The sequence below is a fragment of the Triticum urartu genome, chromosome 2 (assembly GCF_003073215.2).
Source record: "Triticum urartu cultivar G1812 chromosome 2, Tu2.1, whole genome shotgun sequence".
In the NCBI taxonomy this organism is placed as follows: Eukaryota; Viridiplantae; Streptophyta; class Magnoliopsida; order Poales; family Poaceae; genus Triticum; species Triticum urartu.
Genome location: NC_053023.1, coordinates 29,176,807 through 29,198,632, shown reverse-complemented (window position 1 = coordinate 29,198,632; position 21,826 = coordinate 29,176,807). Strand labels below are relative to the sequence as shown.

The 21,826-nt window shown below is 44.1% G+C and overlaps 2 protein-coding genes across 2 annotated transcripts; both read right to left on the bottom strand.

Moving 5' to 3' along the window:
• Positions 1 to 453: 453 nt before the first annotated feature.
• On the bottom strand, positions 454 to 2,636 carry LOC125535392 (anthocyanidin 5,3-O-glucosyltransferase-like). Its single transcript, XM_048698444.1, has one exon. It carries the CDS (start codon positions 2,069 to 2,071, stop codon positions 611 to 613), a length of 1,461 nt encoding a protein of 486 aa, XP_048554401.1. The 5' UTR covers positions 2,072 to 2,636; the 3' UTR covers positions 454 to 610.
• A 5,026-nt stretch (positions 2,637 to 7,662) lies between these two features.
• Positions 7,663 to 9,409, bottom strand: LOC125535393 (2-alkenal reductase (NADP(+)-dependent)-like). Its single transcript, XM_048698445.1, has 5 exons — positions 9,167 to 9,409; positions 8,851 to 9,028; positions 8,489 to 8,655; positions 8,226 to 8,308; positions 7,663 to 8,128 (listed from the first exon to the last, which is right to left on the bottom strand). Exons 1-5 carry the CDS (start codon positions 9,407 to 9,409, stop codon positions 7,750 to 7,752), a joined length of 1,050 nt encoding a protein of 349 aa, XP_048554402.1. The 3' UTR covers positions 7,663 to 7,749.
• Positions 9,410 to 21,826: the final 12,417 nt, after the last annotated feature.

Here is a 21,826-nt window from a genome sequence, read left to right as displayed (position 1 = left end):
TTTAACTTAAATAATATGTGCATATTACATGGTTAATTATTTGCGCTAGTGGGCTAGTGCCATTTAAAAAAATGTAGCCATGCAATGCATGTTTCTCCAGACCTAAAACAAATAGTACCTCTCATGCAATATTTACATTGTTGGTTAAACTTTAAACAAATGATGAAGAGTGGTGTTCACCCTTTAGTTTTAACCGGTGTAATTAGTTGTTCATCATTCATCAATGAGATTATATTCATCACATCGTACTCTATTTGATAGTGGCAACATATAGCTTATATAAAGCTCAGCATATCTTAGTTAGACCCAAAGATTGTCTCACCAAGGTAGACGAAAACAGAATAGAAAGAGCAAATGCACGGGTAACACCACTAGCTAAAACTTAACGGGATTGTTAAATTTAACGAAGTCTCAGTCGATGTTATATTCATGAGACTTACGTGAAGATCCGTGTAATTTTTAATATTCTTTTATTTGTTTTCTCATTCAACCGAGACTTTTTTAAGTTTTAAGTCTTTGTCGACTGAGATCTAACGAATAGCAGATTTAATTTCACAGTTGTTCTTGCTTCTCTATGGCCCTACTAGTATATCCATGGCCATGAGTCACGCTATCTCTTCTCAGCTGAACCCGCGTCCTCTCCCATGTCGCCAAGTATCCAGCCCTCCACCAGTCGCGTCAACGTCAAATTGGACTCCCCACCCTCGCGCAGCGCCTCCCTGGCCCGTCCCATAGCCGCCGTCGTCCGCTCCCGAAGCACCCTCCCACCGTCGGAGTCGATCAACCACCTCACCTTTGCCGCCACCTCGTCGGCTTCCACCATCTCCTTGCCATATCCATCCACCGCCACGGCCAGACCGAGCTCCTCTTCCAGGAACACTCTGTTCATCCGCTGCTCCGCGTACAGCGGCCAGGCCAGCATGGGCACGCCGGCCATGACCGCCTCGAGCACGGAGTTCCACCCGCAGTGTGTCACAAAACCGCCGACGGCGCCGTGAGCCAGCACGTCGCGCTGCGGCGCCCATGACTTGACGACGAGGCCCGTGCCCTTGGTCCGGTCCAGGAAGCCCTCCGGGAGGAGAGCGTCGAGGTCCGGCTCCGGCGGCTCCTCGAACTTCTTGGCCGGGTCGTCGTTGGGCGGGCTCCGCACGACCCACAGGAACCTCTTGCCGCTCGCCTCCAGACCGATGGCAACCTCTCTGATCTGCCTTGCGTCGAACACGCCGAGGCTGCCGAAACAGAGGAACACCACGCTGGCCGTCGGCTGCGTGTCCAGCCATGCCAGGCACTCGTGGCCGCGCTTCACGCCCACCTCCTCCGACTTTATCAGCGGCCCGATGCAGTAGACGGGCGGCGTCGGGAGGCCGGGAGGCGTGCAGAACCCGGCGGCGACGGCGTCCACGGCGCGTGGCTCGAGCGAGCGGAAGGTGTTGACGATGATGCCCTGGGAGCGGCAGAGGTCGGGGGAGACTCTCAGGGACCATCTGTATGCCGCGTCGTCACGGTCCATCAGCGGCTTGGGCAAGTGCGTCGCCGGCAGCGCGGGGATCCCCGGCACGTGCACGAGCTCCTCCCCCATCTCCCGAAAGCTGGCGGCGCTCCGAGCATGCAGGACCGGAAAATACAGGAAAAAAGCCAGGGCCTCGGCGGGAGACGTGAAGAAACAGTACCCTGGGACGCCGAGCTCCGCGGCGACGTCGAGCGCGATGCTGCAGAAGAAGTCGACGACGAGGACAGCCGGGGAGGCGCCGGCGAGGAAGCCGCGGAGGTGCGGGACGGAGAGGCCGGCGACCTCGTAGGTGACCGCCTCGGGGTGGTCGGAGTCGAGCGGCGGGACCTGCGGGAGGCAGTGGAAGGAGACGGAGGGGTTGGCCGCGGTGACGCCGGCCAGGAACGGCCCCCTGGCCCCGGTGTCGACGAACGGCAGGCTCACGATGACGATGGTGATGGCGAGGCCGCGAGCCGCGAGGACCTTGCCGAGCTTGATCATGGAGACCAGGTGGCCCATGCCGGGCGATGGGTACAGCACCACCTGCTTCCGGGGCGTCCAGGTGGCTGCGGCACCGTCCATCCCGCCGACGACGAGCGGTGTGGTGCCTGCGCTGCTCTGCTGGAGAATGGTGTATGCTCTGCTCTCGACTGCGGTGCCTTCTCAGACTCAGATTTGTAGCGTGGATGGAGATGATGAACGACGGAACGAGAACGGAGCAGTTTATAGACGCCACGCAACGCTACCCTGTGGCCACATATTGAGCTGTGCCTCTCGGTTTCTCTCCGTCTCAATTTTCCCACTAGCTAGGAGCCACAGCACTGCAGTTGTGGACCAACACCATACAGTTGTGGACCGGACGCCACCATGTGAGCAGGAGCAGGAGCAAAGCAGTGGCCGCCATCATCTTCTCGTCCTTGAGCTCGTCAGAAAAACCATGGCGGCAAGCTCCGCCGGAGACCAGTGAGCTTCGGTACTCGCCGGCGCTGCCCTTTGCCGGGACGGCCGACCCTCGGGCTCCCTTCGTCGTGCACAGAAGGTGTTTGTTGAAATACAAAAAAAAAGAGAGGGAGAGAGAAGATGTTGATGCTGATGTGTGGACCCCGCCTGTCATAACGGTCAACTTAGCAGTCAAAATAAATAGAATTGACTTTCCCGCCATACGGGGTTGGTCCTGCCTGTCAAAAACATGGTTAAATCCTCTAAAACGACCAACCATTTTCGTTTAGAGATGAATTACGAAAAAAGTGATTGTTTTCGGTCAAAATTTCGAAAGTGGTAGTTCAATGGGACGCAAACCTAATTGTGGTTGCTTTTTTGTCAAATACTCCATGGACCGAGATGTGTACATCCTTAATGTCTTGACTATTTTTTTTTCTTTTTTCTATTCTTTTTGTTGTGTGCGTCCTTAATTAATATCTCGACTAGTTCTTGATGTTATGTTTGTATCAAAACTGGAGATAATTGATATTTTTGATATTAACATATGGCAGACCCTATGTGTCAACCGGCTGATCCGCGGGAGGGGTCAGCCGCCTGGCTAGCCATCCAATCGATTCATGAGGCTGCTTCATTTAGCCATATGATTCACCGGATCAGCCCGCTCGGTTTTGTATTCTCTCGGCTCTTGCGCAACGACGCATCATTTTCATACGAGTGTGGTTAGATCTCAGTCGACTGAGATTTGACATGTCTCAGTTGTTATGTCTCAGTCAAGTGACAAAATATATATATAAAAAGGAAAAAGTTTAAAAGAAACATTTAGCATCCGGTTTTTGTGACAATAGGACGCGGCGCTTGTAGCATCCGATGTCTCGGTTGCATAGTTGCACCTTTGGTTTACAGTAGCAACATTGCGTAGGTATGAACTAGGTGATTCTAATCATTTTCCTATGCAAAACAAAACCCTATTTCATCACAAAGGAAACATCGGAAAAAATATTGCAGCACAACCATCACTCAGCATTGGAAAAAAAACACAACATAAAGCAAAACAGACACCATCACAATGTTGCCCATGTTTCACAGCAAAGCACACATGAGTTTCCAACGTGGAAAAATAACAACCAAGCAAAGCAGCATATGAGAGACTAAACAAGATTTCCGATGCAGGCCGGTAAGCAGCAACGGCAAGGCACAAGCGGCTGTACGCACCAACGCGAGGCTAAAACAACAGCGACAAGCGTGGAAGCATCAACGTCACTATGGTGTTGAAGTAAAGGCCAATTGTACTCAACTTTGCTAGTGGGCAGCACTCTCCGTCATGGAACGCACGACTGCTAATCGAAAGATATAGCGAGCGGCTGATGCAAACATAGAAATCAGTCCGGTTTTTTAAACATTTTTCTCTTTATTAAAAAATAAAGGTAAGCAACCTGAATCAATAGGCAATCAATTGAAGTAGCTGACTTTGACAATCAACCAAACACGCGTAACTTATGATGAGTACAACTGTAGTCTTACTCTTATGAGTCATGTCTGTGTCCCGTTGAATTGAATGAGACGAGACATGTTGCACTAGCACATAACACGACTTTGGAGATGGTCTCTTAAAGCCGCTACCCAACTATCACTAATAATCCTAACACTAGAGACGATTTCAAAATGGTCTACAATAATAACCACTACGGGTGGTTCCTACATTTCAAGCACGGCCAGTACTTTAATATTTGAACAGGTTTCGGGGAAGGAACTTTCTAAGTATTAGTTACCAGATGATTAACAGTTTCTATTCACATCACACATGTCACTGAAAGGCATGCATATATAGTACTCCCTCCGTCCCAAAATATAAAAGTGTTTTTACACTAGTGTAGTGTAAAAAACACTGTTATATTATGGGACGGAGGAAGTAGAACATAAATATCACAAGTATCACAACTCAAGATCAAAGACAACGACATTCACATTTTCACGATCACATCACAATTTCAGACTTCATAGTTCTAAAACAGTATATAACAAAGTATAAATTTGTTTTCTCTATTTTCCGTCTATTGCAAACTCAGAATTTGTTGGCCTCAGGGTGGTTGAACTTGTGAACTGTAAGCTAGTCATATTTTCTATGGTCCAACCCTCATTGCCACTACATTGCCCCCCCCCCTCCACACACACACACACACACACACACACAGACGCGCACACAATATAAAGCAAAACACTACACCAGACACCATCACAATATGTTACCCATGTTTCACAGCAAAGCACAGATGCATCAGACACCATCACAATATGTTGCCCATGTTTCACAGCAAAGCACACATGAGCTTCCAACGTGGGAAAATAACAACCAAGCAAAGCAGCATATGAGAAACTAAACAAGATTTCCTGATGTTGGCCGGTAAGCAGCAACGGCAAGGCACAGACGGCTATAGGCACCGACACGAGGCTAAAACAGCAGCGACAAGCGTGGAAGCATCAACGTCACTACAATGTTGAAGTAAAAGGCCAATTGTACTCAACTTTGCTAGTGGGCAGCACTCTCCATCATGGAACGCACGACTGCTAATCGAAAGATATAGCGAGCGACTGACGCAAACATAGAAATCAGTATGGTTTTTTTAACATTTTTTTCTTTATTAAAAAACAAAGGTAAGCAACCTGAATCAGTAGGCAATCAATTGTAGCTAACTTTGACAATCAACCAAACACGCCTAACTTATGATGAGTACAATTGTAGTCCTACTCTTATGAGTTATGTCTGTGTCCCGCTGAATTGAATGAGACGATACATGTTGCACTAGCACATAACACAACTTTGGAGATGGTCTCTTAAAGCCGCTACCCAACTATCACTAATAATCCTAACACTAGAGACAGTTTCAAAGTGGTCTACGATAATAACCACTACGGGTGGTTCCTACATTTCAAGCACGGCTAGTACTTGAACAGGTTTCGGGGAAGGAACTTTCTAAGTATTAGTTACCAGATGATTAACAATTTCTATTCACATCACATAAGTCACTGAAAGGCATATATAGTAGAACATAAATATCACAAGTATCACAACTCAAGATCAAAGACAACGACATTCACATTTTCACGATCACATCACAATTTCAGACTTCACAGTTTTAAAATAGTATATAACAAAGTATAAATGTGTTTTCTCTGTTTCCCATCTATTGCAAACTCAGAATTCGTTGGCCTCAGGGTGGTTGAACTTGTGGACAGTAAGTCATATTTTCTATGGTCTAACCCTCATTTCCACTACAATGCCCCCCCCCTCCCCCAAAAAAGACAAAACATCAACCCAAGGAGAAGCACGAACACTCTGCAATGCATGGGAAGGGGCTATATGCATGATGTAAACAACACCACCACCGACTCCTATTCATATATGCCTTCATGCACCAACATGGAGTATTCCATAACAAGAGCTATATATGAGGAACTAGAGGCACCGTGGACACTCCTTTCACAGATTAGCCTACACCACATAGAAGATTTCTGATGCTACCCATCAAAATCCCCACCATCATCATTAGAACTCACAGAGTTTCCCTGACTAGAGAGTGCCCCTTCACATTGCAATCCTCTATATTCTTCTATAAGAAGAAGCAAGGTAGAAAAGTAGTGCTTTTATCCATCTTGGAGGGCTAAACCTAGGTATATCCCGTGTCCCCTATTTTCTGTGTTCTAGACCCTTGGTATCCTGGCGTGACATCCCCACGACTAAATGTTGCCCGTACTCCCTCTAGTACCACTATTAGGAATGACGTAAAAATCCTCGGCAGAACTCTCCATCTTTTATGATGACATGTTGAATGGAGAACCCAACTACCAATGTCTAGAACATTGCAAGGTCACACTTTGGAATTTCTGAACCGAGGATGGGTTGAATATGTAATAATTAATATGAAAATGGTAGAAAGACATAAACTAAAAATAATATAAGTAGCTCCAATTCCAATACCTTGATGACTTTGCGCTTTGTTGCCTAAGCCACACTCAACATGATGTTAATGTGAATACCTCTGATTGGTCTGTTGCTGGTATCACCGAGGAAAGTGCATCTAGGTGCCTTAGTAAGTTTTGGTATGGATTACAACAAATTAAAGAGAATAATGAGGCTGCTAAGTGCATGAGCAGGTTTTAATCCCAAGTGTGAAGGTTGTCGAGGATCGGTGCCCCCCCCCCCCTCCCTTCCCCCCAAAGTGAAAAGACTCGAGACTCCAGTTTTTAGCTTTACGTCCACTATATAGTTGTATATTTTTAAGTCCTTACTATAGCCCAAAAATCTAACCCCACCCCCTCTCTCTTCCAGTTTAGTGAAACCGTACTTATGTAACTCTACAACGAGGCCTACTACTCTATTTATGACAAAACTCCAGTTTCACCCCTATTCAACTTAGAATTTGTGAAACAACTTGAATTTCATATTCACTTGTTTCAACTACTCATGCTATGGATGGGCCATCTCGTCATAAGGCTAGCGTCACGGAACAGCCACGACCCTTCTTCCATGACCTTACTTTGAACTAGTGTTTGCCACATAGGTTGCGGGAAAGAGGAGTGAGCTGAGGCAGAACTTGAAGCATGGGAGAAGGAAAAAGAAGTGTACAAGCTAGGTTGTAAGGCTCCCTTGTATAATAGATCAAACATTGACCATGCATGAATTTAACAAATAAAATATAAGTTATATGTAACAAAAAATATGTAATTAATTATAACTTTTTTCGAATATGAATCCAATAATATACCTTTTTGACATATATAACTTATATTTTCCTATTCAAACTCACTGTCAAATTTTTACACAAAATATGAGGGGCGTTAGAAGTTGGAGTGACTACAGTACTTTATTTTGTCCAATCATCTAGAGAATTTACTGTAAACCAAAGTTTTGCAGCACACAACCTGAGGAAGCTGCAGCTTGTAGAAGCGAAACTATTCAGGTTGCAGTATATTGTACACATTTAAGTAACCGTGTGCCCTGGTCAATGGGTTCCTTTATGATCTTAAATCTCTCGATGAGAAAAGTTCCTTGAAGTTTAGAGTAGTTCTGCAGACAAGTAGAGGAACATAAATCTTGAAGTGCACCCGGGGGTCAGAGAGTGCTACGGTTCCACTTATTATGTAGCATGGAAATTCTATGCTTCACCAAAGTAGCACCCAATTTTCTTCAACTTCCACTAAACACTAGCGCATGCATGGTGTTCTGGATCCAGCAAACCAAACCAGGAACCTCTGTGACTTCTGATCTTGGAACGTAGATCGGTACTTGTTGATGCTTGCCGGGCCTCTGGCATGTCATGTCAATCCCGTGCAACAGCCACCAGCTGTTTTCCGATGTTGCGCCCGTAGAAGAGCCCGACAAGAGCTGCCGGCATGTTCTCGATCCCCTCGGCGACGTCCTCCACGTAGGTGATGTTCTCTTCCTTGAGGTGACCCACCATCTCCTCTTCGAACTTGCGGTAGGTGCCGAAGTACTCCGTCACGATGAATCCCTCTATGCGGACGCGCTTGGTAACGACGCAGGCAAGGTTGCACACGCCCTCATGCAGCTCCAGGTTGTACTGCGAAATCAACCCGCACATGGCCACCCGCCCGTGCAGCCTCATGTTGAGTAGCGCAGCGTCTAATATCTGACCACCCACATTGTCGAAGTAGATGTCAATGCCCTCCGGGAAGCACCTGATAGAGCAAAGCATCATGACACCAATTGCTCTTGGTTAATCATCCCAAAGTGTGGAACACAGTGGTATAGCACCGAAAGGGGCTTGCAATTAACCTCTTTAGTGCGGCGTTGAGGTCCTGTTCCTTCTTGTAGTTGAAGGCATCGTCAAATCCAAACTTTGTTTTCAGGAGGTTGACCTGAAGAGAAGGCAAATTTATCCCATGAGAAATGGTGTACTAGTTATGTTATGAAAGACATTGATATTTGGGGATCTGTGAAATTGCTAAAGGCAGTGAGGGAAAATCAGTATGAACAAAACCATCCATCGTCTCGGGAAGGCACGGCCGGAGGAGAAGAGAAAAAGAGCATCTACATACCTTCTCATCAGAACCGGCACTGCCAACTACATAGCAACCTGTGATCTTGGCAAGCTGCCCGACAAGTTGTCCGACGGCACCCAATGCTGCCGAGATAAACACATAGTCGCCCTTTTTTGGCTTGGAGACATCGAAAAATCCAGCATATGCAGTAAGGCCTGGCATGCCTGAATTATGAAAAATTTCATTATGAATACCTGAACATGGCATGGTATACTACACTAGTTTACATATTCTATCATGAATGCATGATGAACTAGGTTTCAGTGGTTAGTGAATCAAGGTTGCCTTATTTTGGTTGATTATAGCAAGTTCTTGTAGTAACAAACAACCAGACAAGTATTAATATATAGTGAACTCACCGAGAACACCTAAGTAGTACGACAGCGGTAATTCGGGATGGTTGATCTTGAAAAGCGACTCCGGAGTAGTGATCAAGGTGTATTCTTCACATGCTGTCATTCCCCACACCAGATCACCGGCCTTGTAATCCGGGTGCCCGGATTCCACCACCTTGCTGACACCGAAAGTCGGTATAATCTGGTAGGATTCAAAGGAGGAACCAAAATTTCAAGGTTTTCGGCGGGGAAATATTTCTGAAAAAAAGATCCTGAATCCAGGTCCATCCATTTGCAGAACTGCTGATTAGATTACAGTGAAAACATACACGTACGGTACCTCCCCTGGGACGTAGTCCGGGACGTAGCTGGGCTCCTTGTGGTTGGTCATCCGGCTGCGCATGTAGGGATCGCAGGAGAGGTACAGGTTCTTCACCATCACCGCCGCCGACCCGGGCGGGACGGCCAGGCGCACCGTCGCCGTGACGAGCTCCATGTCGTCCTCGGTGGGGAACCCCGTCACATGCCGCTTCAGGATCACGCTCCTGTTGCTCACCTCCGCCGCCGCCGCCGCCGCCGCCATTGTTTCCTTTCTTTCTAGGATGTACGCAACGCACCGGTGAGCTGGTGATTTTCAGATATATATCTAACGCCTTCGGGAGGGTATGTTTGGTGCGTGGCGGATGGAGATCGAGCGGGTGGTGGGAGCGGCTGGCCGGCAGCAGATAAAACTATCGGCAGACCACCCCTCGTCCTCTCCGCCGCGGCATCATCAACAGAAGAAATGCAAGATTCTTGCTCTGTCGACTTGCGTGAATTAATTAAACTAGATACACGACACTAGATGGTTGGCTGGTTTCAAACAAGATCTTTGTCTATGAGAGGCGGGGCCATCCTTGTGGTTGTGAACTTGGATGTGCATAGCAAAAACAAAATCCTCCACCTGCTATACCAGGGATGGCTTGAGAAGAGACACATGTCGATACCTCATAACTGTGTCTTTTGGCAACGGAGATAGGCGAATTCCACTACAGAAAAAACATATTTTGTCTTTTGTTTCTCGGTAAGCCGAGTTATTTTAACGGCTTCTCGGCTTATAGGGTTTTAAGCCGTGTGTTGGAGTCAAGGTACACATTCTTTGTACAGTCGCAGCCTAGCTCAAAGAGATGGGTCCTCTGTACATATTCGATAAGGTTCTCAGTCCGCCTGCTCTTCTGCCTCTTCCACAGAGCCATGATTCTCCATTCGCCCGGCAATAAACGATCCAGATACATGGTCCTGCTTTGTATCTGCGCTTACTGATAGAAATAACTCGTCGGCTGGTATGCTCTGGGTCAAGGATACGCCAACAGACTTCACATCGGGATCAGCCTTATTTACGGTCAAAACACTCTCAGACAAGAATCCCGTTACAACCAATACAGACTCCCTCGATCAACTTACAACACAGTTTCCTAACAAAAGTTGTATTTTGTTACACTCCAATATCTCATGCATACTCTATAGGAGTATGCTACGCAAAGGAAATACATGTATCAACTTCATAGTGCTCAACAACAGTAGCTCATATAGGATGGGTTGAACCAGTGAACCGCCTAGTATTTATACTACTATGGCCGGAACGGTCATACAACTTTGGTGAACCTACCTGACTTTGTCATGCAGAAGGGCCATCGTGTATACAGCCATATAACTTGTATGTTCAACCAACTCATGAGATTAGCAGACCACAAGCTCTAAAAATGAAATGCAAATTTGCAGACTATGCATACACCTTTCGAGTATATACTAGTTTTAACCATGTATTTGTGAAATCATTATCAAATTTTAAAAATACGCGTGTGACCCTAAGTATAAAAATTGGCAATTTGAAAGTATGGTCTTGTGGAAAACGCTCCACCCCAAACACTAGACACCAGCGCCTCCCTCCCCTCTTGACGTCGCCTCAGGGCAAGACCCGTGCGGCTGATGGAGGTGGCGGGGTTGCCTTCCATCTCCAAACCAAACCTCTCATGCTTCCCTCCCCACATCATCAGTGGTGTCGCGAGGCTCCAGCTGTAGGTGGTGCACCCGAGACCTCCTCCTTTGTCCCTCCCTTAGATGTTCTTAACCAGATCATTGCTTCACATAGCCTGATCGGGACCTCCACATGCGCGCTCCTCCTCAGTTGTTGCGGGATTGCGGCCTCTCCTCAAAGTCATGCACCATGCTCCATCGGACGTTTTAGGATGGATTGGTGTGCCTCGTCGCCGGATCTGGTGCTTAGCCCTCCCTTACGTCTTGATCTGTCCCCTTCACCCAATCATCCATGTGTTGCTATATGAGGTTGCCTGTTTCTGATTGTTTTTGTTTGGTCATTTCCTAGTGCGTACGATGCTCCCACCAGCCCTTGTTCTCCGCCTCTGCCATCGGGCTGATCTCTCTTCTATAGATCTTCTTCTTTGGTTGGTTTCGTGGCGGTTGGCTCGGTGGCCAGTGGCGCATGCTTGTTGTGCTATTCATGGTTGTCTTCCTCCTGCGATGGTGCTGTGTTTGGTGCATGGTTGCAGTCATCTCTTCCATGGCACTCGTGCTCATGCAATTGGGGGTCACTTGAGCTGGTGATGTCTGTCATCCCGGTGAGCTTGCGGTTCTACTATCGTGGTCGTTGCTCTCACATTTTGCAAGTTCCTTCAGTGCATGTGATATGCTTCCATGCTTGTTGGTTGTTGATGGTCACTGTTGTTCTTGCTTGGGGTGCTACTACTTTGTCTAGGCCACGGGTCGCCGGCATATGTGCCAATAACCTCAAGTCACTTGTCGTTGTTTTGGTGGTGGTTTGTGTTTGGGTCGCTTGGTGCCTCTTGTAGGTGTGTAAACTTCTTTCTATCTAATTAAGTGTGCATCTATAGCTTGCCCGCAGCGCGCGAGAGCATTCCCCCGCCTCTGTGCGGTGCACTACTTGGCCGGCCCTTTAGTTGCTATGAACGTAAGTTTGTTTGTTTGTGTTTTTCTTTTTTCAAATTTTGTTTACATCTCAAAAACAACACTCTATATAAATTACTTTACCTAAATTTGAAAAGCGGTCATCGAGCATTTAAAAAGTATTCACTAGTGTAAAATTAATGCTTGCACCAATTTAAAAAATCGTTGATAGCATTAAAAAATGAATGTTCGTGACATTTAGAAAATGTTCACATGTTTCAAAAAATTGTTTGTGGCATTTCTTAAAAATATTTCATAATGTCGAAAAATGATCGCATAATTTCGAGATAATATTTCATACTATTCATAAAAATTGCATATTTTCAAAAGTTTCCTTCACATTTAAAAACATGTTTAGGCAATGTAAAATAATGTTTGTGCAGTTATAGAAATGTTTCATATCATTGAATAAAATTTACTTGATATTTAAATAAAATTCAGACGTTCCAAAAAAATGTTCATGATTTTTTTTAAAAATGTGTATACAATGTAATAAAATGAATGGATAATATTAAAACATTATTTCGTACAATTCAAGAATGTTCATGATATTTACAGAAAATAATCACAATTTTTCATAAAATTTGTTCGTGACATTTTTAAAAACTGTTAATACATTGCAGAAAGAATGTTCATTTAATATTGAAAAATGTTCCCTTGTATTATAAAATGATTTGCATTTGTTTAAACAAAATGTTTAAAATATATATTTAAAAATGTTAATAATATATTTTAAAATGTTCAAAAAAATATAAAAAATGTTACACTATATACGAAATATGTATAACATGTTTGAAAAAATTGGACATCTATTTGAAAAAAAACAAAAAGACAAAGAAAACCGGTAAACAAACATAGAAAACCAACAAAGGATGGAAACAAAAACCAAAGAAAAAAATCTGCAAAGAAACATAGAAAACCACAACAAAAATCAATGAAAACCACCAGAGTAAAAATCACACGAAAGTCGACATTATAGCTTCTCTGTAAACCGCTCCCGCAAGTCCTGTATTGGATGACCCTTAATTCATGCAGCTCTTCTGCGTGATTCGAAACAAATATGGTCTCATTATCCGACGATATTGCACGAGTTGGATCAGGTGAGAGGAACCATGGTTGGAGGGCACCGGGTGGCATGAGGAAGGCGGGGCAATGGCACTAGCCGACCTTAAGCCTGCAGAGACCCTGTACCTACCGCATTCAGCGCTCATTGTCGTTGATTGCCGATGCAGGCGAACAACCCAAGCAACGAGAGATGGGCCAACAAACTTTGAGCGTTTATGCAGTGTGAACCGGTCGGTTTTGGATACCTTCTAGAGGGTTCCTTGAATTTGCTTTCTTTTCTCTGTTTGTTTTTTTACTGTTTTTTTCTATTTTCATTTTTCATCTTTTTTTGTTTCTAGTTCCTGGTACACCCTTCTTATTTCCCGTGTTTGTCTACCACTGCCATGTCCTGGGGGCGGGCATATTTGGCAGTGAAATGCCATCCTCGCAATCCCCTTCCCTGTGAATTGGCAGTGAATTCGCGTCAACAACAAGTAGCTTCACCACATGCCAACATTGCAATCCAGCTGGTGGGCTGAATCTTCCATGGCAATTGGAAAGGTGGATCTAGGATGCATCACAAGGATTCACTGTTTTATTCTGCGCAGGTCATGGTCCGAGCTCACCTTGTAATGCACATCGTCTTCACTATTTTTGTTATCATCTTAATCATCCATCCACATCACCCTCTTAAAATGAGCTCCTGGGGGCTGGGGTGGAACAATCACACTAGACACGTGAGCGACTTTAATCATTCCTTGGCCAATCCACTCAATCCGATAAGACTTAACACGGAAAGATGTAGGAGAACCTAATTGCAGGGGATTGGAGAATATCTGCCAAAATTTACTACAAGATGATATAGCCAAAAGTCAGTATACAATGCAGAGCACACTTGTCTGCATCAAGGAATACAATGACATCTCATTTAACAAAGCTGTTGAACCTGAACTACCATGTAAAATTTTAGTCACATACCCATGAAGGGCAAATAGATCTTTTCAGGTGTCATTTAACACCGTTAAGGCTTAAAATGAAGGGAAGTGTCATAAAGAGCATAAAAGTTTGGACACACTGTTACATAAAGAAGAAACCGTGTTTTTCAGTGTCAAATAGGGAAACAATATTTAAAATAGTGTTATATAAGAAATTTTCTCTAAAATGAACTCTCAGTAATAAATGATAAATAAGTCCTCAATTGGAATTAGTTTTCATAAAAGTACTTCGGTATGGTCTAAATTTTCTATGCAATCTCATACAATCCTATAAAAAACAATTGACATGACAGACAAGTCAAATTGCTATTTGTATGATCCGGAGAATCAAGATTACTTGATCACTAATGCAGAAAAGCCTAGCAGTGGCATGCCAAAAAGGGCCTTGGTGGCATGGACACCCAACGCCGCCAATATGGCGCCACTGATAAAAATTAGTGGTGGTGTGCCATGTGTCCCACGCCACCAGTAATATTTCATCATCAGTGACTTGCCATGTTGGAGCCCTGCCAACAATATGATTTTCACGTGTAAAAAAAGCTGCACAACAATGTTTCCCTGCCAAAATGATACACCCTCCGTCCTAAAACAAGTGTCTCAACTTTGTACTAGACACTTATTTTGGGACGATGGGTGTAGCATTTTTCAGTTTTATAGCAACAGTAAAGACCTTTAGCTACACAGATAGGTAATAACTAAGAAAGGTACTCGATCAACTAAACATATCAGTTTAGCAACGAATTAAGATAGGCACTCGATCAACTAAACATGGCAGTTTAACAACTAGGATAGGTACTCGACCAACTAAAACATACTAGTTTAACAACTAACATAAAACCTTCGGCGACTCGACTAACTTAACATAAAAGCATTAGTCTTCAACACTAGTAGAAAAGGGCCATTTGTCCCTAAAGCCACCCCCCCTAGTCCCGGTTCTTATACGAACCGGGACTAAAGGCCCTCCATGTGGAGGCTGTCTGGAGCTTCACCTAACACCAACCGGGACTAAAAGAAATTGTACGAATTATTTTTTATTTTTTTCCAATTTTTCCAATTTCTGAATTATTTTACAATTTAATCTCTAGTTACCCCTTATCACTGCTCAATTTAACCTCTAGTCTCTAATCACCCCTCATCATTCCAAATCATCTAACTTCCCGGCCGGTCACCCGTTCTCTCACTACTCCAGCCCGAGCACGCTTAACTTCCGGTCACCCATCCTTTCACTATTTGAGTTTGAAACTATTATTCCAAAAAACAATAATTATTTAGTAACACGAATAAGTAGTTTGGCCATTGACCATAGTTTGACCAGAATTTGACCAGATTTGACCAAAAATTAAAAAAATTGAAATAATTATTTAGTAACACTAATATTCTTGAATAATTATGTAGTAACACTAATACTTCTTGAATAAGTAGTTTGACCAGATTTAACCAAAATTAAAAAAAATGAAATTTGAGCATATCTTTTTCCCTTTTAGAATTTGATGATTCAAAAATTTTGCGAACAGGCCTATGGAATTTCAAATCGGATGCGGATTTTCGTGCTGAACATTTTGATATATTATACGTTTTTTTCCGACATCGTATGCAAAAGTTATAGCCGTTTTACTTTTTCATGACACTTTTTTGCAAAACATGCCCAAATTTAAGTTTTTTAATTTTCCTAACTAGTAGATGTAGTAATATAACTAAATCTCGAAGGATTTTATTTTTTAAAGTTTTTATCATTTTCTTTTGTTTTTTTCAAAACTGAAATGGCGATACAGGGGGGGTAGAGTTTGAGAAATGGGCCCTTTTGTCCCGGTTCGTGTCTCAAACCGGGACTAAAGAGCCCATTTGAACCGGGACTAATGCCTTTAGCCGCTCGAACCGGGACTAATGCTCACATTAGTCCCGGTTCGTAATGCAACCGGGACTAATGTGTATATTGCGCTGTGACCAAAGCCCTATGTTTCTACTAGTGCAATGATTGCTTTGATCTTCCAAAGCTTTTGCCTATTCTCTTGTCCCCCTTCGACAAATGCAACCTTCATAATTTTGAGGTTATTCCTCTCGTGCTTGATTTGATTCCTGTCATTGTTTAGCTGATCATCTCCTCCTTAGCTGATCCCTCTCCTCCTTCAGCTCATTCCTCTCATCGATTAGCTCAACCTTCTCGTCAATCAGCTGATCCTTTTCCTCCTGCAGTTGATCTCTTGTCTCCTTTAACTTGGTGATGATAGTTTCTTGAGAGGCCAAAAGTTGTTGGTTGAGCCTGTCCACTGTTGGGGAACGTAGCATAAATTCAAAATTTTCCTACGTGTCACCAAGATCTATCTATGGAGTCATCTAGCAACGAGGGAGGAGTGGATCTACATACCCTTGTAGATCGCGCGCGGAAGCGTTCAAGAGAACGGGGTTGATGGAGCCGTACTCGTCGTGATCCAAATCATCGATGATCCTAGCGCCGAACGGACGGCACCTCCGCGTTCAACACACGTACGGAGCAGCGACGTCTCCTCCTTCTTGATCCAGCAAGGGGGAAGGAGAGGTTGATGGAGATCCAGCAGCACAACGGCGTGGTGGTGGAAGTAGCGGGATTCCAACAGGGCTTCGCCAAGCGCTGCGGGAGGAGGAAGGTGTGTCATGGGAGGGAGAGGGAGGCGCCAGGGCTTGGGTTGGGCTGCCCTCCCTTCCCCCCACTATATATAGGGCCAAGGGAGAGGGGGGAGGCCGCAGCCTTGGCCTTCCTCCAAGGAAGGGTGCGGCCAGGGAGGAGTCCCTTCCTCCCAAGGCACCTCGGAGGTGCCTTCCCCTTTAGGACTCTTCCTCTCCCTTGATTCTTGGCGGCATGGGCCTCTTGGGGCTGGTGCCCTTGGCCATATAGGCCAAGGCGCACCCCCTACAGCCCATGTGGACCTCCCAGGCAGGTGGCCCCACCCGGTGGACCCACGGGACCCTTCCGGTGGTCCCGGTACAATACCGGTGACCCCGAAACTTGTCCTGATGGCTGAAACAACACTTCCTATATGTAATTCTTTACCTCCGGACCATTCCGGAACTCGTCGTGACGTCCAAGATCTCATCCGGGACTCCGAACAACTTTCGGGTTACGCATACTAATATCTCTATAACCCTAGCGTCACCGAACCTTAAGTGTGTAGACCCTACGGGTTCGGGAGACATGCAGACATGACCGAGATGACTCTCCGGTCAATAACCAACAGCGGGATCTGGATACCCATGTTGGCTCCCACATGTTCCACGATGATCTCATCGGATGAACCACGATGTCAAGGACTTAATCAATCCCGTATACAATTCCCTTTGTCTATCGGTACGATACTTGCCCGAGATTCGATCGTCGGTATCCCGATACCTTGTTCAATCTCGTTACCGGCAAGTCTCTTTACTCGTTCCGTAACACATCATCCCGTGATCAACTCCTTGGATCACATTGTGCACATTATGATGATGTCCTACCGAGTGGGCCCAGAGATACCTCTCCGTTTACACGGAGTGACAAATCCCAGTCTCGATTCGTGCCAACCCAACAGACACTTTCGGAGATACCTGTAGTGTACCTTTATAGCCACCCAGTTACGTTGTGACGTTTGGCACACCCAAAGCACTCCTACGGTATCCGGGAGTTGCACAATCTCATGGTCTAAGGAAATGATACTTGACATTAGAAAAGCTTTAGCATACGAACTACACGATCTTTGAGCTAAGCTTAAGATTGGGTCTTGTCCATCACATCATTCTCCTAATGATGTGATCCCGTTATCAATGACATCCAATGTCCATGGTCAGGAAACCGTAACCATCTATTGATCAACGAGTTAGTCAACTAGAGGCTTACTAGGGACATGGTGTTGTCTATGTATCCACACATGTATCTGAGTTTCTTATCAATACAATTCTAGCATGGATAATAAACGATTATCATGAACAAGGAAATATAATAATAACTAATTTATTATTGCCTCTAGGGCATATTTCCAACAGTCTCCCACTTGCACTAGAGTCAATAATCCAGTTCACATCGTCATGTGATTAACACTCACAGGTCACATCGCCATGTGACCAACATCCAAAGAGTTCACTAGTGTCACTAAACTAGTTCACATCATCATGTGATTAAGACTCAATGAGTTCTGGGGTTTGATCATGTTTTGCTTGTGAGAGATGTTATAGTCAACGGGTCTGAATCTTTCAGATCCGTATGGACTTCGCAAATCTCTATGTCATCTTGTAGATGCAACTACTACGCTACATTTGGAGCCATTTCAAATAACTGTTCTACTTGGAGCTATTCTAAATTGTTGCTCCATTATATGTATCCGGTATCTCTACTCAGAGCTATCCGGATAGGTGTTAAGCTTGCATCGGCGTAACCCTTTACGACGAACTCTTTTACCACCTCCATAATCGAGAAAATTTCTTAGTCCACAAGTTACTAAGGATAACTTTGACCGCTGTCCTGTGATCCATTCTTAGATCACTCTTGTACCCCTTGACTGACTCATGGCAAGGCACATTTCAGGTGCGGTACACAGCATAGCATACCGTATAGAGCCTATGACAAAAGCATAGGGGACAACATTCGTCCTTTCTCTTTCTTCTGCCATGGTCGAGCTTTAAGTCTTAACTTCATACCTTACAACTCAAGCAAGAACTCCTTCTTTGGCTGATCCATCTTGAACACCTTCAAGATCATGTCAAGGTATGTGCTCATTTGAAAGTATCATTAAGCGTTTTGATCTATCCTTATAAATCTTGATGCTCAATGTTCAATTTGCTTAATCCAGGCTTTCCATTGAAAAACACTTTCCAAATAACCCTATATGCTTTCCAGAAATTCTACATCATTTCTGATCCATAATATGTCAACAACATATACTCATCAGAAATTCTATAGTGCTCCCACTCACTTCTTTGGAAATACAAGTTTCTCATAAACTTTGTATACACCCAAAATCTTTGATCATCTCATCAAAGCATACATTCCAACTCCGAGATGCTTACTCCAGTCCTTAGAAGGATTGCTGGAGCTTTGCATACTTATTAGCATCTTTCAGGATTGACAAAACCTTCCGGTTTGTATCACATACAACCTTTCCTCAAGAAAACGTCGAGGAAACAATGTTTTGACATCCTATCTGCAAGATTTCATAAATAATGCAGTAATCGCTAATATAATTCCAACAGAATCTTAGCATCGCTACGAGTGAGAAAGTCTCATCGTAGTCAACTCCTTGAACTTGTCGGAAAACATCTTAACGACAAGTCGAGCTTTCTTAATGGTGACATTTACCATCATTGTCCGTCTTCCTTTTAAAATCCATCTGCACTCAACAGCCTTATGACCATCGAGCTGTTCTGTCAAAGTCTACACTTTGTTTCCATATATGGATCCTCTCTCGGATTTTATGGCCTCGAGCCATTTATCGGAATCTGGGCCCACCATCGCTTCTCCATAGCTCGTAGGTTTATTGTTGTCTAGCAACATGACTTCCAAGACAGGATTACGTACCACTCTGAAGTAGTACGCATCCTTGTCATCCCACGAGGTTTGGTAGTGACTTGATCTGAAGTTTCATGATCACTATCATAAGCTTCCACTTCAATTGGTGTAGGTGCCACAGGAACAACTCCTGTGCCTTGCCACACACTAGTTGAAGTGACGGTTCAATAACCTCATCAAGTCTCCACCATCCTCCCACTCAATTCTTTCGAGAGAAACTTTTCCTCAAGAAAGGACCCGATTCTAGAAACAATCCCTTATTGCTTTCGGATCTGAGACAGGAGGTATACCCAACTGTTTTGGGTGTCCTATGAAGATGCATTTATCCGCTTTGGGTTCGAGCTTATCAGCCTGAAACTTTTTCACATAAGCGTCGCAGCCCCAAACTTTTAAGAAATGACAGTTTAGGTTTCTCTAAACCATAGTTCATATGGTGTCATCTCATCGGAATTACGTGGTGCCCTATTTAAAGTGAATGTGGTTGTCTTTAATGCCTAACCCATAAACTATCATGGTAATTCGATAAGAGACATCATGGTATGCATCATATCCAATAGGGTGCAGTTATGATGTTCGGACACACCATCACACTATGGTGTTCCAGGCTGTATTAGTTGTGAAACAATTTCCACAATGTCTTAATTCTGTGCCAAACTCGTAATTCAGATATTCATCTCTATGATCATATCATAGATCTTTTATCCTCTTGTCACGACGATCTTTCAACTTCACCCTGAAATTACTTGAACCTTTCAATAATTCAGACTCGTGATTCATCAAGTAAATATACTCAACATCTACTCAAATCATCTGTGAAGTAAGAACATAACGATATCCACTACATGCCTCAGCACTCATTGGACTGCACACATCAAAATGTATTACTTCCAACAAGTTGCTTTCTAGTTCCATTTTACTGAAAACGAGGCTTTCAGTCATCTTGCCCATGTGGTATGATTTGCATGTCTCAAGTGATTCAAAATCAAGTGAGTCCAAACGGTCCATTTGCATGGAGTTTCTTCATGCATATACACCAATAGACATGGTTCGCATGCCTCAAACTTTTCAAAACCGAGTGAGCCCAAAGATCCATCAACATGGAGCTTCTTCATGCGTTTTATACCGATATGACTTACGTGGCAGTGCCACAAGTAGGTGGTACTATCATTACTATCTTATATCTTTTGGCATAAACATGTGTATCACTACGATCGGGATTCAATAAACCATTCATTTTAGGTGTAAGACCATTGAAGTTATTATTCAAATAAACAGAGTAACCATTATTCTCTTTAAATGAATAACCGTATTGCGATAGACATAATCCAATCATGTCTATGCTCAACGCAAACACCAAATAACAATTATTTAGGTTTAACACCAATCTCGATGGTAGAGGGAGCGTGCGATGCTTGATCATATCAACATTGGAAACACTTCCAACGCATATCGTCAGCTCACCTTTAGCTAGTCTCCGTTTATTCCGTAGCTTTTATTTCGAGTTACCAACACTTAGCAACCGAACCGGTATCTAATACCCTGGTGCTACTAGGAGTACTAGTAAAGTACACATCAACACAATGTATATCCAATATACTTCTATCGACCTTGCCAGCCTTCTCATCTACCAAGTATCTAGGGTAATTCTGCTCCAGTGGCTGTTCCCCTTATTACAGAAGCACTTAGTCTCGGGTTTGGGTTCAACCTTGGGTTTTTTCACTAGAGCAGCAGCTGAATTGCCGTTTCATGAAGTATCCCTTCGTGCCCTTGCCCTTCTTGAAACTAGTGGTTTCACCAACCATCAACAATTGATGCTCCTTCTTGATTTCTACTTTTGTGGTGTCAAACATCGCGAATATCTCATATATGTCCCTGATATATTATAGTTCATCACGAAGCTCAAGCAGCTTGGTGGTAATGACTTCGGAGAACCATCACTATTTCATCTGGAAGATCAACTCCCACTTGATTCAAATGATTGTTGTTCTCAGACAATCTGAGCACAAGCTCAACAATTGAGCTTTTCTCCCTTAGTTTGCAGGCTAAGAAAATCGTCGGAGGTCTTATACCTCTTGACGTGGGCACGAGCCTGAAATCCCAATTTCAGCCCTCGAAACATCTCATATGTTCCGCGACATTTCAAAATTGTCTTCGGTGCCTCAATTCTAAACCATTTAACATTACCGAACTATCATGTAGTCATCAAAACGTGTATGTCAGATGTTCGCAACATCCACAGACCACGCTCGAGGTTCAGCACACTGAGCGGTGCATTAAGGACATAAGCCTTCTATGAAGCAATGAGGACAATCCTCAATTTGCGGACCTAGTCCGCATAATTGCTACTATCAACTTTCAACTAAATTTTCTCTAGGAACATATCTAAACAGTAGAACTGAAGCGCGAGCTACGACATAATTTGCGAAGACCTTTTGACTATGTTCAGGATAATTAAGTCCATCTTATGACCTCCCACTCAGATAGA

Bases quoted from the DNA above. Each gene is read 5' to 3' on its own strand.
- LOC125535393 (XM_048698445.1), bottom strand. From the start codon at position 9,409: ATGGCGGCGGCGGCGGCGGCGGCGGAGGTGAGCAACAGGAGCGTGATC. The intron at 8,656-8,850 runs GTGAGTTCACTA...TTCATAATTCAG, and splicing joins GTACTACTTAGGTGTTCTCG to GCATGCCAGGCCTTACTGCA. The intron at 8,309-8,488 runs GTATGTAGATGC...CCTTCTCTTCAG, and splicing joins GTGCCGGTTCTGATGAGAAG to GTCAACCTCCTGAAAACAAA.
- LOC125535392 (XM_048698444.1), bottom strand. From the start codon at position 2,071: ATGGACGGTGCCGCAGCCACCTGGACGCCCCGGAAGCAGGTGGTGCTG.